At 33.6% G+C, this 18,782-nt stretch overlaps 1 protein-coding gene across 4 annotated transcripts in view; it reads right to left on the bottom strand.

The window, feature by feature from the left end:
- Positions 1 to 18,782, bottom strand: part of LOC118186868 (transmembrane protein 120A-like) — an 86,239-nt gene that overhangs the window by 62,091 nt on the left and 5,366 nt on the right. For all 4 annotated transcript variants that reach the window (XM_035357039.2, XM_035357042.2, XM_035357041.2 and 1 more), the window contains exons 3-4: positions 16,966 to 17,084; positions 3,373 to 3,486 (exon numbers count right to left, since the gene is read on the bottom strand). In XM_035357039.2, coding sequence (XP_035212930.1) covers positions 3,373 to 3,486; positions 16,966 to 17,084 — 233 coding nt within the window. The remainder of the gene's footprint in view (positions 1 to 3,372; positions 3,487 to 16,965; positions 17,085 to 18,782) is intronic.

The raw sequence follows: 18,782 nt of genomic DNA, 5'->3' as shown, positions 1-18,782 counted from the left end.
ATCAGATGCTGAAAGCAGCTTATTGTTTTTGAAATCTAAGGAAAAATTGTATTTCCTTAAAAAGTCCAATCCGAGTATGCATGGATCTGTAATATCCGCCACATATGCCGTGTGATGGTAGGCGGCACTTCCAAACGTGATGTTTACGTTTAACTTCCCAGTTATGTCGATCTTGTCACCAGACGCAGTCTGAAGGGTAACACAGGATGGCGTCCAAATAAGTTTATCTTTAAACTGTTCAGCTAAATCTTTCCTAATGATGGTAACATTAGCTCCTGTGTCAATGATCATATTGCAAGGAACTCCATCGATATTCCCATTGATGGCCAGTCCGTTATTGTTGCCACTCACTATAGAGATCTTAAGCGCTTTAAAACAGGGTTTTTCATTATCTGGCAACCTCCGTTCCTTGATATGGTCATTAATTTGTTTCCTGCGTCGTTGCTCAGAAATTGTCTCAACTTTCGTACCCTGGGGTGTTCTGCAATTCTTTTGTACGTGGCCTTCAGCTCCACAGTTCCAGCACTTTGGTTTCTTGTCAGTCCTTTTCCTTCCCGTGGCATTTAATTGTCTGTTTAAATCGTATGCCTTATTTTCCGTGCTCTGGGGAGTTCTGCAGTTCCTTTGTAGGTGGCCTTCAACACCGCAATTCCAGCACTTTAGGGTCGGTTTTGTTTCACCACTATTCCGTCTTAAAGCATTCACTGGTCTTGTCAACTCATCCGTTTCATTATCCGTGCCCTGGGGTGTTCTGCAATGCTGTTGTAGGTGACCTTCAGAACCACATCTCCAACATCTTACAGCCACTTTGTTCTCACTGCTATTCCGTATCAAAGCATCGACTTGTCTGGATAAATCTTCTAAACGAGCCATCAATTGGTCCCCTGGGTCGTGGATTCGCACAGCTCTGACTGGGTAGCGATCCCTAAGAGTTGCTTGCTGGGCTGCCTCCAATTTCACGGCGTACAACAGAGCGCTTTTTACATCCTTTACATCTGCCATTCGCAGTGCTTTCTGTATTTCAGGGTCCCGGATGCCATCGATGAAATATTGCAGCGACAGAATTTTCCTCGTTTCTCTCGGGCACTCCGTAAATGCGAGGTGGGACAGCCTTTCAACATCCGTGGCGAGTTCCTGGAGTGATTCGGTGGGCTTCTGTTGACGGGATTTTAATTGAAGCCTGCTGTAGTCCTTTAAACATTTCTCGCCAAAGCGCAGCTCCAATGCGCTGGATAGAGCTTCGAAGTCAAGTCTTTGGTTTTCTGGAAGTGTCTGCAGGATATCCGCTGCGTCTGCTCTCAGAGAAGCAGCGAGATGACAGGCCTTAGTTTGGGAATCCCATCCATTCGCATCCGCCACTATAGCAAATTGTGTTTTATACGCTTGCCAGGATGTCTTCCCATCATATGTGGATAGCTTCAGAGATGGACGAGTAGGCATCGGTAAGAATTTAAAACCATCACTATTATTCCCTGCCGTCGCTACGAATTTCTTTAAAATATCCACTTCTTTGGCTACTGCAGAAACCCTATCATCAATTTGTTGTTCGATTTGGTGTTGGACGGCACAAACTCTTCCTTCAATTCGTTCCTCCACAGCAGAAACTCTCCCTTCTATATGTTCTTTTAAAGAAGAAACTTTTTCTTCTATTTCTTCTTTCACCGAAGAAACTCTTTCTTCAATTTGATCTCTTACGGAAGAAACTTTTTTTTCAATTTGTCCAACTTTATTTTCAACTGTGTCAATTCTGCCTTCTATAGCTTCAAATTTATTTTCTATTACGCAGGTAATTTCTCTTTTCATTTCTTCTTGACCAGCTTGAACGGCTTTCATTTCGTCCTTAACGGATTCCTGGCCCAATTTCATTTCTTCCTTAACGGATTCCTGGCCCAATTTCATTTCTTCCTTAACGGAGTTGACGGCCCCCTCCATCTTTTCTTGGAAAGCAGCAAATGCAGTCATCATTTGCCTGAATTGTTCTTCCATTGCTCTTGTTATTGGCATTCAAATCCCACTTCTGACACCAAAAATTGTTGCGTGCGTGCGGGTTCGTTATGAAATGAATGCACAAGTTCGATGAAAAATGAACAAAAATTTATTATTATCACAACAAAAAAATGCTTAAATTTTCTCAAATTATCATGCAGTATTACAATATCTCACAGTAGTTATCTTTTAACTACTCAAATGTCTAATAGAACGTAATTCAAAACAGCTAAAGAACGCTAATCCGCGAATTCGCTACAATCAACAAGAGCAGTTTTTCTAAACAACAACAAACTAAGCAACAACTACAAACTGAGATGTTTTCCTCCTTTTATAAAATTTTAAAATCACGCGCTAGAATTTTCCAGTACTTTCTCGAAATCAAAAAGAGATATTTATTTATTTAATGCACGCGCTCTTGTATTTTCAATTTTCCGGCTTAGCTTTCTTTTAATATTCGTCACGCGCTGCACTGCGCAAGAAATAAAACCATTTAATTTATAATTGCACTAACATTAGCTTTTTAAATACCAAATTCGTAACAACAAATATAATAATTTTTTCCAGTTGTTATGTTAATAATCGAAGTTTTGAAAAACGTTTTTATAAATAATAAATAGAAAAAATTATTCTGTTATTAATTATTATTATTTTTCTTAACTACCTGTGTTTGTAGAGGCATTATTGGGGACATTTTATTATGCATAATATAATAACCAACAATATTTAACAAGAGAAATGCATAATATAATAACCAACAATATTTAACAAGAGAAGAAAAATTCTGCTAAGTTCTCTCAGATAATGATTTACCCGTGATAATCTTTCTTTCAGAAGATTTGTACTATGAGAAAATAAGAAGGTTACACAAATATGACGCGAGACATATTTCACTGAGCCAAAGATACCTATGTAACAAACGCATATGCTGGCATCACATCTATAAAAATTTACAATGTTATAAAGTTGAGAATCAGATTTTCCTCTGTTTTCCTGAAATATATTAAATAAGCCATATTGGCTAGATAACACATTTTTATTTTTATTCACTAAATATTAAATCACATATTATAAATAGAAAATTATGCATACAGAAAAATAATTATCTCATGCTATGCACAACTTTCACATTTTAAATTGGGTAAATGACATTTCACAGAATTTCAGCATGAAAGCATTTATAAAGCATTTGCAATATTCAAAATGAAATTAATAATAAAGATCTCAATTTTGCTAAACAGATCCAAAATCTATAAGGCAAATTATTTTCCCATTCAAACTATAAAATTAAACTTTAACAACAGTTAAATCAAAAAGAAAAAATTTCAACATTACAATTAAAGTATATTAATACCATATCAAAATTTAATACAGATTAAAGATTACCCGCTCTCTTTTGGTAAAGTAGACAACATGGACCGTAAGTCTTCGTTTCTCACAGCTATGGATTTTTTCAAATCTTTTACATCATTTCTTTCTTTTTCAGATGATGGCCTAATACTGAAAGAACATAAAAGTTAATGCTTGAAGGCTTAGTTCTAAAATTCTGTTAGTTTTCACATGAAACATTTTTTATCCCCCCAATCACTATTTATAATTCATCACTGCTAAACTTTGTTCTCATTATTACTTCTTTCTTTCATTTTTTCAAAATAACGAAAAATCCAAACATTCATCACAGAAGCATATTTTAGTTTCCCCCATGATGGCTCAAAATGTGGGGAAGGAGGGAAACACTTTCCAAAAGAACAATTGTATCTTCAGAATATCATTACAACATTTATATCATTATCTATTATTATTAATTAAGACTTGAAATAATAAGCTTTTCACTTTCACAATAAATATATCACAAGTTGGAAGATTTGTTAAAGGGAAATTTAATTGCTTTAAAACAAGACCAGTATTATTTTTGAGAAGGGTTTGCAACTTGCTATCATTTTCCTCAGCATGAGCCATTTCATCATAATAAATAGCTTAAAGAGATTGAATTTCTGAAATTCTTGAAAAAGGCATCTGCTACTGTATTATTACTTCTTGAAATGTATATCAGTGATAGTGAGTGTGTGATTCTCACTATCTCGGTAATGAACTGTGATATAAATTCTAAATGAGGAATATGATGAGGTGTTGCCTTACCATGTTTTGTTGTAGGGCATAAATAAAAAGGTTTATGATTTGTGAATATCCCAAAATCTTGAGCTTCGATCATGGGCCAAAATTTAATTGATGAATAAACTGCAAAAAGGTCTTCATCAAAGTGATGTACTTACATTCAGAAGGTGTTAATTTTCTGGAATGAAATCTTAAGGGTTCAACCTTTACAACATGTTGTTGTAATATGGCTCTAATATATGTTTCTGAATGGTCGCGGACAGTTAGCTGATGGGACACTTAACCAACACCAGTTAGCCGACAGGGACACTTAGCTGACATGGACACTTAGCCGACAGGGACACTTAGCTGACATGGACACTTAGCCGACAGGACATTTAACCGACATGGACACTTAGTCGACAGGACATTTGGCCGACAATGAGTCTCGCTCTTTTGCCCTACTCCTCACAACACTGGAACTACTTTTTTTTCTTCTAAAATGCTATTTACACCCTCAGAATGCTATTTACACATTAGGCATCACATATTTATTAATCTGAGATAGGGCTCTGGCACGGGAATTCATACCTCGTGGCCTGCAACCACCTAACAGAAGTAGGTTTGGTTTATGTAATTACAGTAAAGCCAGAGGCCTATCTGCCTAAGGGAAGGCATATTTTTGTCTAGGACTTTTTAAGGAAAACTAGCTCGTATACATGTTACACATGGAGAAAACCATGAAAACACCGATGCAGCCTGTCTGTTCGTGGGATTCGAAATTTGGACTGAACTGCCAGAGTTCAGTGACTTTACCGCTCAGCCGCTGCTGGGACTAACAGAAATAGAGTGACCATTTTACTTAATACCAGTTTTAGCAGTCTCTTCCAATGAAAATTACCAGTTTAGACTAGAACTTTATAAATGCATTCAGCAAAATGGGCACCAAAAGTTTTCCCATTACCATGTAGCTAAACCAAAAAAGAGAAAAAAAAAAAAATAAAATAAATAAATAAATAAAATAAAATAAAATAAATAAATAAAATTAATGAAAAATGAAATGAAAATTTATACATTTTTAACAGATATTGAGAAAAGTTTCATTTTATAACTAAAACATTAATACAACATATTATATTGAAAATTACACATCACGACTTTCAAAAGAGAGTACATAATATTACCTAGTTACATTACCAAGGCCTGTCAATCAGGATGAGATTCCTGTTCCCAGTTTCCAGTGGGTTTTGTGAAATTCATCTCTAGGTGGCTCTCACATACATTCAACATTTGTAAAGTAGCTCATTAATAACTAAAGGTATATTTTATTAAAAAGTATAACTGTTTGCTAATAGTAATACAGAATGGTATTTTGTTGCATACCATACTGAAAAGTTTTCTTCCTCTTAACAAATTTTTTACGATTGTATTTAAATGATTATTACAGACATATCACTCGTGGACAGATAGCATTTCAATTAGTTAAGTGTAATATGGATTTAATACAAATTCATAGTACAAAATTTCTTAAAGCCATCATGACATAAAATTTTAAAGCTTTAAAATATTTTTAAAATGCTTTTTTTCCTCAGCTTTTGTATATAAACAAGCTTCTTATGTTCAGTTTCATGTCATTTTTTCATCTTCATGCTATAAAAATATCACACAATTTTCTATCATAATGAAGATAATCCCTGTTTTCTACATAAATGATATTTTAAACTACTATATATATGACTTATGTTTAATTTTTTCCAATTGTTAACACTTTGAGAAGTGAATTTAATGCAATTCAGTTTAATGCAAACAAGAATGCATCCATGCATACAAATATTTTATAAGAAATGATAATTGCATTACCTTTTTTACGAAATTTATTACTTTTTAGATCTCCTATTTGTTATCTTTGATCCAGGAATATTTGAATACTGTTTGTACTAGCTTCACAATTTTATAGTGCACATCTCACTTTAATTAGTGTCATATATCAGTATGTTATACAAGAATTTGTGTTTACCTGGCTGAGTGTTTTGTGGTTTTACTTGATGTAATGGAGATTCCTGCAGTATCCATATATATATATATATATATGTAATTAATAGAGATAATACTTTTTATTTTATGGAATATGGCTTTATGTTTTGTTATATGCTGCCAATGATATTAAAATACTTAATATTCAGCACTAGCAGTCACAAAATTTTATATTCCCTTCGTCCCAAACTAGTTGTTACATTTAAGTCGAAAATTTCGTCCCAAATTTGTTGTTACATTTCAAATAGGTGGAGTCAAAAATAACTTTTAATGTAGTTTATAGATCGACATTAGTAACATTATACAATGTACTACAATGAATGTAATGCTGCATACTAGGTTTTCATTCTCAGTTTTTACATTCCCCAAAAGTAGGACTTATTTTGGGACAATTTTATCGAAGCAAATGTACAGAGTTCGCTCGTTGTTAAGCCACGCCCCATTCTGTAAGAACTCTACCACCAGTAAATCAGAAGGTTTATATGATTAAAGCAAAACCTCAAGAGCTGTCTGCCTAAGGGAAGGGATGTCTTCTTAGAAGACTTTTTAAGGTAAACTGTATCGTATAGACAAGACAAATCATTGAATTCACAATTCATTAGCTAGAAGATAGTTTTGTGCGATTACTGATGGAAGAGTCTCTACAAAATGGGGTGTGGCTTAAGGGTGTGTGAACCCTGGATTTTTTAAACTAATTTGGTTTTGATTTAAGGAAGGAATGCTTAGTAAGTAAAGTTGTTCACTGATAACGTAACACTCTGAAAAATGTTCAAACAAAATCATAAAATCTTCAGTCTCAATAATCAGTACAAAATTATTCAAATGTAGCAACTAATTTGGGGCAGAGGGAGTATATGATTCATCGTAATTAATTTCATGTATGCTATTATTATAGGCTGTAGGTGATAGTGAAATACTTGGTATTCATCATTAACAGGCTTATAATTTTACACAAGATTAATTGTGATTAATAAAATGTACGTCATTACAGTCAAAAATCTCTTATCTGGAATGATCTATAATCCGGACTTCAATGCTACAAACTTTCTGCGCATGCGTAAACGAATAATGCGTTTATGCGAGCACGTAATACCTTTATGCATGCACATATGCGTTTACGCATGCGCATAATATGTTTATGCATGCACGTTTAATTTATAATGGACGGTATAAACTAAGCTAAAATTATCTATTTCAGTTAATGTTGCAGATTGCATTGTTCCTTAATCTTCTAATCGGATCTGGCTTATTATTTTTTGCAGACTGTTAGAGATATTTTATAAACGTAAGCTTGAACTTTTGATTATGTCAAAAAGAATTTCCGATTCTGGAGCTGCCAAAGGATCTACAAAGCGAAAGCATGTTTTGATGTCCATCAAACAAAAAGTGGAATTGCTGCAAAAAAATGGATAAAGAAATATCCTTTGTTCCCCTAACCATTTTGAAATCTGTTTATCAATTTCATGCTGCTCTGCGGGGGGAGGAAACGTTGTGGCAAGCAATGAACTAGAAGTTGATCTGTCGGCACTATCCTTATCTTCAGGGCAGATTTTTTATTTAATTCGGCTTATAATTCCTTATTAAATGCAGTATTTCATCTCGATGTACTCCATCTTTGATATGATTTAAATCAAATCCCTCATCATTATAAATATCACGAACACACATCAAATAGTTTTCTGATCGCGATTTTCTAATTTTGACTATGCGTAATGTATGCTTTACGCATGCGCGCATTGAAAGAAATGTTTATTAAAGTAAACAAATAAATATTAAGCTTTTTTTTTGTAAATTTTGATACTATTTAGATCATAATTGCTCTTTATTTCATAAATTATGGTTTCATATTTTTAATTTTATAATTTCTGCATGCCATCTTACCAGATTTAAACTCATGACCTATAATCCGGAAAAACCGATAATCTGGAATTGCCAAAGTCCGGATTAAAGACTTTTGACTGTATTATATGCTGTCGATGGTATTGAAATACTTGGTATGAATTTGAATATCTGTAATGTTACATTTACAATTCAGAGCTCTAAATCTGCAATATTTAAAATTTTATTTTTATATTTCTTAAAAAAAATTATTTCATAACAATTAAAAAAAGTCTTTAGTACCTAAAATTAAATCTCTTTTAAAAATACTTTCTCTCTCATGTATTAGAAACATATACAGTCAAAAGTCATTAATCCGGACTCGTCGGGACTTCGGCGATTCCGGATTATAGATCATCAGTTTAAATCTCGTAAGATGGCATGCAGAAATTCTAAAATTAAAAATATGAAACCGTAATTTATGAAATAAAGAACAATTATGATCTAAAGGGTATCAAAATTTACAAAAAAAAAAAAAAAAAAAAAAAAGCTTAGTATTTATTTGTTTACTTTATTAAACATTTCTTTCAATGTAAGTTGTTTAAGTTGCTTCATTTTATGTGATAATACTTTCTCCTCTTTAATTCTATAAACAGACATAATTTCTTGTTTAGTTACAAAGTTCCGCTGTTCAAGTCCCGTAATTGCTGTACCGAGAATACCGACTAACTTGTCAACTGAAATTTTTTCGTTTTCACTAACCTCTCTGTCACCTTCTTCATGTCTTTATCCATTTTTTGCAGCAATTCCACTTTTTGTTGGATGAACATCGAAACATACTTTTGGTTTTGTAGATCCTTTGGAGCTCCAGCATCGGAAATTCTATTTGATATAATCGAAAGTTCAAGTTTACTTTTATAAAATTGCTCTTACAGTCTGCAAAAAATAATAATCCGGATCCAATTCGAAGATTAAGGAACAACGCAATCATCAACATTAACTGAAATAGATAATTAGATAATTTTAGCTTATACCGTTCGTTATACATTAAACACGCACGTGAAAATGTATTCTCTGCTTGCGCACACACATATGCGCAGTAGTAAAGGTCTTACGCATACACGTAAAACGCCTATGCGCATGTGTCAATGCGGCGCATTCGCAGAAAGATTTAATTTTGAGGTCCGGATTATAGATCATTCCGGATTATGAGTGTCCGAATTAACGACTTTTGACTGTATACAAATTTTAGATCATAATTTATTAATTTGTCAATTTCATATTTAATAGGGGATAGTAAATTATTTTGTTGCGCAGGACAGCGGAAATTTTGTGCTGAAGTAGTTTATGTTCTGAGGCTACCTGTTAAATTCATACTACAGTACAAAGTCCATAATCTGGACTTCGGCGATTCCGTATTATAGATCAATTTAAATCTGGTAAGATGGCATGCAGAAATTATACAATTAAAAATATGAAACCATAATTTATGAAATAAAGAGCAATTATGAGATAAAGGGTATCAAAATTTACAAAAAAAAAAAAAAAAAAAAAAAAAGCTTAATATTTATTTGCTTACTTTATTAAACATTTCTTTCAATGTAAGTTGTTTAAGTTGCTTCGTTTTTTGTGCTAATACTTTCTCTTTAATTCTATTAACAGACATAATTTCTTGTTCAATTACAAAGTTCCACCTATTGGATACGGTATTTTCTGGATCTAGAACCATACTACAGATTTCGCCGTCCGTTAATTGATTGATGATTAGGGCATTGTCGTCGCAATAAAAAACTTCTGTTATATCATCTTCACTTATTACCACTTCTCCACATTTCTTTACAAAATCCAATAACTGGAAAATTTCAACTTTAGCTTGTGATGTCCGAAAACCTTCAAATTCGCAGATATCATCTTCATCGTCCTCACAATGAAATACGGCAGCTGGCCACAAATCATGCCAAACTTTTCTTTACTTATCTGGAGACACATCCTCCCAACGCGCATGCGCATGCTTGAACGCACATGCGTAAATGCATGACGCGCATGCGTAAAGCATACCCCCCCAAAAAAGTTTGTGGCTTTGAGGTCTGGATTATAGATCATTCCGGATAATGGACGTCTGGATTAAAGACTTTGTACTGTATTTAGAAATAGATTCATTTATTTACGAGTTAAAAATATCTACAGAAGAAAGGAAACATATTATGATGATGCAAACTCAAAAGTAAAAATTTAAAACAATTTTATTCTAAGTTTATCATTAACTATGATAACTTAAGATGAAGTTTAATCATTGCCACAATACAATAAAACACTTCTGTCAACATACGAGGGTTGGGGCAACTGACATGTTGCCAAGTCATGGCAACTATTTTTTTTTCTTGTAGATATGTGAATGGATCACAAAACGTATATGTGTCATGTAGAAGTTCTGCAGGCATAGTGTGTATGCAGAACAACAGATGCCTTTGTGGCAGCGAGGGCTCTGAAATCTCTGTGTCGTGCGAGATGGAAGTAACCTGTGTTGAGCAGCACGCTTACATCAAAATAGCCGTTCTCTGAGGGAGAAATACGATGGAATGTCACAGTGAATTAGTAGAAGCCCTTGGGATTAATGCCCTACCATATTGTACAGTAGCACGATGGGTAGGAAAATTTTAGTATGGACGTGTGTCAACCAGTGATGAGCAACGTTTGAGACAACTGGTGAGTGTGTGGACTGAATTGGCAAGTGCCGTCATCGAGCATTTCATGGATGAAGACAGACGATGGACGTTACTGGAGTTAGAGAGGGCAAGTGGCATCGAGAAACACACCGTCCACAGGATATTGCATAATGAGCTACAGCTATGCAAAATCGCTTTACAGTGGGCACCACATGCACTGACAGAAGTTCAAAGGTGGGTGCACTATGCAATATGCTCCAACCACTTTGCACGCTGCAACAGGATGGCGATAAATTCTTCACGAATAATTGCCATCGATGAATTTTGGGCCAGGGCATACGAACCAGAACTGAAACGTCAGTCTGCGGAGTGGCGACATCCTGGATCACCAAGGCAGCAGAAGGTCCGTCAGAATCTTTCCCCAGTCAAATTGATGGTGATCGTTGCATATGATGTCAGGGGTGTCATTGATTGCCACTTTGTTCCCCATGGCAGAACAGTGACTGCACAGTACTTACACACAGGAAGTTCCTGGTGCGACAGGTACAACATGGCATTCAGGATAAATGCCCGGATCTTGTGGGCAGTGCAATAATTCTGCACGACAATGCAAGACCACATAAAGCAGAGTGTATACAGCAGCTACTCCGACATTGGGGATGGGAAGAATTGAAGCACCCATCGTACTCTCTTGACCTTTCGCCCTGTGAATTTGATCTCATTCCCAAGATTAAGGAACCAATATGTGGTAGGCGGTTTGCAACATGAGAGGACATTGCTAATGCTGTGCAGCAAATGCCGATTCACACATGGTGCAGCAAATGCCGAGCCTGATGGTATTCAGCGCCTCCCACATCGTTGGAAACGTGTGGTGACAGTAGCAGGGGACTACATTGAGGGTCTTTAGGCCCAGGTTTGTCATGTCAACTTTATGTGTATTGTGTTATCATTCTTTTGCACGGTGAAGGCCATACTGCCCTGTATACTACCGTAATAAATTCGTGTATTACGATATTACAGTGCTATTCATTGTCCACACACGTAGTTAAGACCTTGTCCTTTCGAATGTATATGTCACATTTTCCAACCGGACTTCAAGAAAAAAAAAAAAAAAAAAAAAAAGTTGCCATGACTTTTGCCTCAACCTACATATATTAGTCATTAAATAGTTTCAATGATCACCCGGTGGCTAGCATGTCGCACAGCTGCACCACAGGTCTGGGGTTCGATCACCGGGCTGAGCAAGGTTGACTCGGCCTTTCATCCCTTAAGTGGGTCAATAAAATGAGTACCAAGTTTGCCTGGGGACTAAACACTGCAGGTCCAGCAACAAGCTGACCACTTGCCTAGGGCATATTCTGATGCACTCCGAGGCCCAAAGGTCAAGAAAGCAGAAAAAGGGCACTGCAGGCCATGGCCCACTAGGACTGTTGTGCCACTGAATTTTTTAAAAAATAGTTTCAATAAACACATGCCATTAGAAAATTCCTTTTTTAAAAATTAGGTTTATTTAGAAAGGAGTTATCGATGTGCTGTTTGAGAGGTTCTAAAGAAGGTGAACTCCAGGCCATTCAGACAATTCTGAAGTGGCCTAAGATATGGAAAGGAGGAACATTGGGATGGGGCAGATGGGATGACAAAAACATCTCAGCCAAACTCAGTTAAGTTTCTGTCTGACATACTGTAATGATGGAAGATAACACTTCAACGATTGGGTAATTTGGGACACTGTTTCTAATTCTGCTTTTAAAAATGCTATTTGAGAGCAGTATTTTTCAGATTCATTGTTTGATTTGGTGGCAACTATTCAATTAATTCAACTATTCATTCTATTGTACAATTACACTGTAATTCTATTATATTTTAAACATTACATTTTGGGGATACAGCCCTTTCTTGATGTTACAAACAACATTCTTTTGGCTTACTACAGGATCTTTTCCTTGCAATATTATTGTACAGTATTTACTTCTCATTTCCAGTAATAAGCTATTTTATAAAAGGTGCTTCTTTATTTTTTTCCAATAAAGAATGAAATGCCAAAATATGAGCAGGCATATTCTGCTCTGTCAAAGTATGGGATGGCCACGCATTGTAGCAGCTTGCACACTCGGTTTTCTTCAAATGATCACCATATACTGTATTTCTTAAATTTATTCTGTCTGATAGTTCCTCAATTGTATAACTTAGATTTTCAGCAAGAACATCTTTTAATGGGTCCTTGCTTACACAGGATGGTTGTCACTGGCACCTGTAATCACTGGATCAGAATCCAACATAAGAATGCTTACAAATAAACAAATAAATAAATAAAATAGTAACAGCGAGCTATTAACTGCTTTTGGAACTGCTGGAGAAAAGAATATCTGTTACAGCTCTATACTGCATATCGAGTCACTCAATCAGAATCCTCATCATTTAAAGTTGGTGATGTAGTGCTGATCCATGACAAAATGTTGCCGAAGCATCTTTGGAAGTGAAGATACATTAAAAAGCTATATTTAGGATGTTATTCAAAGGTTATATTCTGTGTGCTTCAAACACCAACAGGACTTGTAAACAGACCAATTCAATAAATATAAAAATTTAAACTGGATTAATGGATCAATATTTGAAAGGACAGTCATAAAATTACTTGCATTTTTTTTTCATTTTATTTATTCATATAATTCACTTATTATTTTTATTATTCTAGATTTCAGCTTTGTATTGCATTTTGAATTTGAATATTTCTTTGCATACTGTAAGTAAGTATACCTTAGTGGTATTTTATTGTTATCCAAGATATTGAAATACCTACTTTGAAAATGTTGAATTTTGTTATATTTTGAATTAATTATTTTCTTTTAATGATGTTGACAATAGTGACTGTTAATCCAGGGGCAGTGTGTTGTGTAGATTTGGCTGTTAGGCAGTGCTAAAGCGCATATCTGATTTTGCATATTTTTGTGCCAACCCTGTTACATTTTGTTTTTAGAACTGTTTTCTACAACTGACTGAGTAATACTAATGTTGAACTCTCATTTTGAAAGTAATTTAAAATGGGCAATATGTTGCAAATAAATTTCATAACCAGGCAGTGTGTTGATTTATTTGCATATTGAAACTGATTTTTTTTTAACTATGCTTATGGTAAGCATTCTGATACAGTCAAAAGTCATTAATTCGGACACCCATTATCCGGAATGATCTATAATCCGGACACCCATAATCCGGAATGATCTATAATCTGGACCTCAAAGCTACAAACTTTCTATGCGCATGCGTCGGATGCATGCGCATAGGCGTTTACGCGTGCACAAAAGACCTTTACAGTTGCAAATATGCATGTGTGCATGCACGTTTAATGTATGACAGACCGTATAAGCTCAGCTAAAATTATCTAATTCAATTAATGTTGCAGATTGCGTTGTTCCTCAATCTTTGAATTGGATCCGGCTTATTATTTTTTGCAGACTGTTAGAGCAATTTTATAAAAGTAAGCTTGAACTTTCGATTATGTCAAATAAAATTTCTGATATATATTTACTAATATGTAAAGGATCTACAAAGCGAAAGTATGTTTCAAAATCTGTTTATCAATTTCACGCTGCTCTGCGACAGGGGGGGGGGACGCTGTGGCGCGTAATGAATTGGAACTTGATCTGTCAGCACTATCCTTATCTTCACGGCAGATGTTTTTATTTTATTTGGCTTATATTTCCTTACTAAATGTAGTATTTCATCTCGATGTTCTGTCTTTGATATGATTTAAAGTAATTATAGGACTTGAACAGCGGAACTTTGTAACTAAACAAAAAATTATGTCTGTTTAATAGAATTAAAGAGAAAGTATTATCACATGAAACGAAGCAACTTAAACAACTTACGTTGAAAGAATTGTTTAATAAAGTAAACAAATAAATATTAAGCTTTTTCTTTTTGTAAATTTTGATACCCTTTAAATCACAATTGTTCTTTATTTCATAAATTACGATGCACGTTTAATGTATAAAGGATGGTATAAACTAAGCTAAAATTATCTATTTCAGTTAATGTTGCAGACTGCGTTGTTCCTTAATCTTCTAATCAGATCCAGCTTATTATTTTTTGCAGACTGTTAGAGCAATTTTACGAAAGTAAGCTTGAACTTTCGATTATGTCAAATAGAATTTCCGATTCTGGAGCTGCCGAAGGATCTATAAAGCGAAAACATGTTTCGATGTCCATTAAGCAAAAAGTGGAATTGCTGCAAAAAATGGATAAAGGCATGAAGAAAGTGACAGAGAGGTGATTTGTTTCTCTAACCATTCCGAAATCTGTTTATCAATTTCACGCTGCTCTGCGGGAGGGGGGGGGTGGACGGATGTTGCGGTGCGCAATGAACTGGAAGTTGATATGTCAGCACTATCCTCATATCCTCATCTTCAGGACAGATGTTTTTATTTTATTCCGCTTATAATTCATTACTAAATGTAGTATTTCATTTCGATGTACATTGTTTTCGATATGATTTAAATCAAATTCATTATAAATATCACGAATACACATCAAATAGTTTTCTGGTTGCAATTTTCTAACTTTGACTATGCGTAATGTGTGCTTTACGCATGCGCGCGTTGAAAGAAATGTTTAATAAAGTAAACAAATAAATATTAGGCTTTTTTTTTTTTTTTTGTAAATTTTGATACCCTTTAGATCATAATTGTTCTTTATTTCATAAATTACGGTTTCATATTTTTAACTCTGTAATTTCCGCATGCCATCTTACCAGATTTAAACTGATGATCTATAATCCGGAATCGCTGAAGTCCCGACGAGTCCGAATTAACGACTTTTGACTGTACTAATCTGCTTTTGAAGTGCAAATGGCACTTCACAAACTGCTTTCAAACTGTATCATCAAAAACAGCACTTCTACCATACACTGCATAAATTTTATGAGCAGTCTGATTAGTACCTTTTTCTTTTCTTTTCTTTTTTTTTTTTTAATGAAAGAGCATAAAATGAATGTTTGGGTTCTCCATTCTCAGCGATGTGCTGAACCAAAAATTATGTCACAACACATGCTATGCAGTTGTGAGTTAAAAAGACCATATTTAAACATGTGCTTTTGACAAAGTCATTCCGCCTCAGCAATAACAATATAATTAGTAAAAAACAAACTTTGATTTGAAAACAAAAGAAATTTTGTGATGACATAGTAAAATTAACATAGACTAGTACTTAGACAGCTACTCACATATTAATGAAAAACAAGGTTTTTTTTTATTACAAATGCTTTATAATATGAGCAGCAAATTTAATTTAACAGAAGTGCTTTATAATATGAGAATATTAAAAAGTACCTTTAGTATGAAATATGTATTTAGAGAATTTAACTTAAATAAAAAAAAAAAAAAATAGAATAAATTTCATTTATACATAATGCACTACAATACCAATAGTTACTAGTCACAGTAATGTAGAAAAGCTATTTTCTATTTTTACTACGTTTCAATATTTTCTTAATATTACTGCATACGAGCTACTTGGACTTATCCCTCAAGGAAAAGAATAGTAAAGAAAACATAGCCATTATTTATACCTCTAAAGCAATGAAGGAAAAAATATGTGTAAAAGGACTGAACCTGCACTGATTTCTATTCTCATATATAAGCAAAATTAATAAAACATAAAAAATAATAAAGCACAGATTTATAACTTTTGTTACTCAACCACTGATTTTTTAATTCTTCAAGTTTTAATTTAAGTAATTAATTTTTCAAGTTTTTTTAATTCTAATGTAGTGTAAATATACACATAACTACACAAATGTAGTATAACTTAACTAGTAAAAATGTATAAAAAATATATGCATATCTACACAATTTTATACAGTACAAGGTCCATAATCCGGACTCGTTGGGACTTTGACAATTCTGGATTAGGGGTTTTCCGTATTATAGGTCATCAATTTAAATCTGGTAAGATGGCATGCAGAAATTATACAATTAAATATATGAAACTGTAATTTATGGAATAAAGAGCAATTATGATCTAAAGGGTATCAAATTTTACAAAACAAAACAAAAAAAAAGCTTATATTTATTTGTTTACTTTATTAAACATTTCTTTCAACGTGCACATGCGTAAAGCATACATTACATGCATGCGTAATGTATGCGCATCACTAAAGTTTGTGGCTTTGAGGTCCTGATTATAGATCATTCCAGATAATGGACGTCCGGATTACAGACTTTGTACTGTATAAAAACACTATCAAATACTGAATGAATCAGTATGGATTATTAAAATACACAGTAGTCCTGGCTAATTAGACAATCATTACCAAAATATTTTATTAAAATACATTTAAAAATAACCCTGCTATAAAATAATATTTTACCATTTTAATGCTTCTGAAATGCGAGTGATTCCTTTCATGTGATGAGTGATAGCTTTTCTGAATTCAGCTTCTGCTTTTTTAAAGGCTGATACAGTTTTCGAACATGATTTTTGCATATTCTATGACACACACACACAAAAATTAATTTTTGAACAAACATTTATCACATACAAATCATTAAAATTATAATTTAGCATAAAATTAATAAATGAAATTTTATTTTACATATCATATTTATAGATAGCGCAAATACTTTATTTTCTTATGTTGTGATCCTACTCAGTTACGAAGTCTCTTATTTACATAACTTCATGAAAATATTTCCAGCCCTAAAGTAGACTAGTTTTTAAAATACAAAATTAAAATTTTTACAAGTATTAAAGAGAGCCCATAGTAAAACATTCATTATGGTTTATTTGATCAAACATAAAAAGTTCCATAATTTTACATGTAAAATTCATGAAGCTATCATGAAACAAATTTAACGAGTTAGATCACTTTTTAACATATATTTTTGATTCAACTTAAATATTCTCTCTCTCTCTCTTTTTTTTTTTTTTTTTTTTAAAGTTCACACATCAAGTTTGCTTTGGCAATCAGTGAAACAAATAAAGCAAAATAGTCCTAGTACTGACCCAACATATTATAGCCTGCTTATATTTTAGTGAATTTTGCGTTTATAAAATACACAATACTTTCTATTTAACTATCTAGTATGTAATAAACATTTTTAAAATCATTTTATCTCAAGTGCTGAAATTATGTTCAGAAAATATTCTACTTGTTTTGAGAAACTTTGTAATTGGAAGTAGATATTTAAGGCTAATATTTAAGGAAATAAAAACTGAAACCACATTTCCAAACACTGGCACATGGAATGTACAGACACCAATCTGAGTAAAACATAAGTGACTCTGACCTTATGTTTTTTGGTACTTGCATATTATCTCATTGATCATGAAAGTTGGCTACCACCAAACCATGAAAGTTCACACAGATGCAGCTAAAGTTATGCGAATTGTGCTGCAGAATTTTGAGACATTTCCTTCTGCAGCTCTTACAATAAAATATCAGTCCCTCTGTACACTTTGGAAAACAGCCACTGCTGCTGAATCATTTGACCTACTTCGTTTTTGCACTTCGCAAAAGGGCTTTCTTCAATTTCTACTGCTTCATTAGAACCTCCGATTTTACAGGAAAGTCTGCTTAGAACGCTAGGAGTACAAACTTCCCATAGGTGATTGTTCCATCTATTATGTATTTTGTCAACCATATGTAGCTGTTTTTCCACCAAACAAATGTTAATTATCTTGACAACTGCAAATGAACCAAAGTGTGTTCACAAATGAGATTTTACAACCTTCAAATGCTTTTCAAAATGCAAGGAAAAAATATTGCAAAAACAGTTAATTTATACCTTTGTGTGTAAAAACAGAAATTCGTATCAAGAATAAAATATACTGTGAATTAGTCGGGGTTATGTGAAATGAAAGTGCAGAAGTTATGAGTTTGTTACATGAGTTAAACTGTTTGTGTATGTCATGCTTATGCCTAGTTAGAGCTAAATCATGCTGCTTGGTGAAAGATTCATGATCAACAACATAATATGTAAGTACCTGTTTTTTAAAACAGCATTAATATTTTCTTAAAACTGATTGGTGAAATATTTATCCCTTCTTATGTAATAACAGCCTATTGTATTACAAATCAGTGCATTTGTGAGCTTATACTTCATAAACTTAAGATATCACAGCTATACTACGCAGCAAAAAATTAAAATGTATATGTTATTATTTCTTAAATGAAACAGATACTAA

This window comes from Stegodyphus dumicola, chromosome 7, assembly GCF_044657685.1.
Source record: "Stegodyphus dumicola isolate Sdum_Otavi_A_Nest chromosome 7, ASM4465768v1".
NCBI lineage: Eukaryota > Metazoa > Arthropoda > Arachnida > Araneae > Eresidae > Stegodyphus > Stegodyphus dumicola.
Note: the sequence above shows the minus strand (reverse complement) of the source record. Positions and strands in the feature narration are given on the sequence as shown.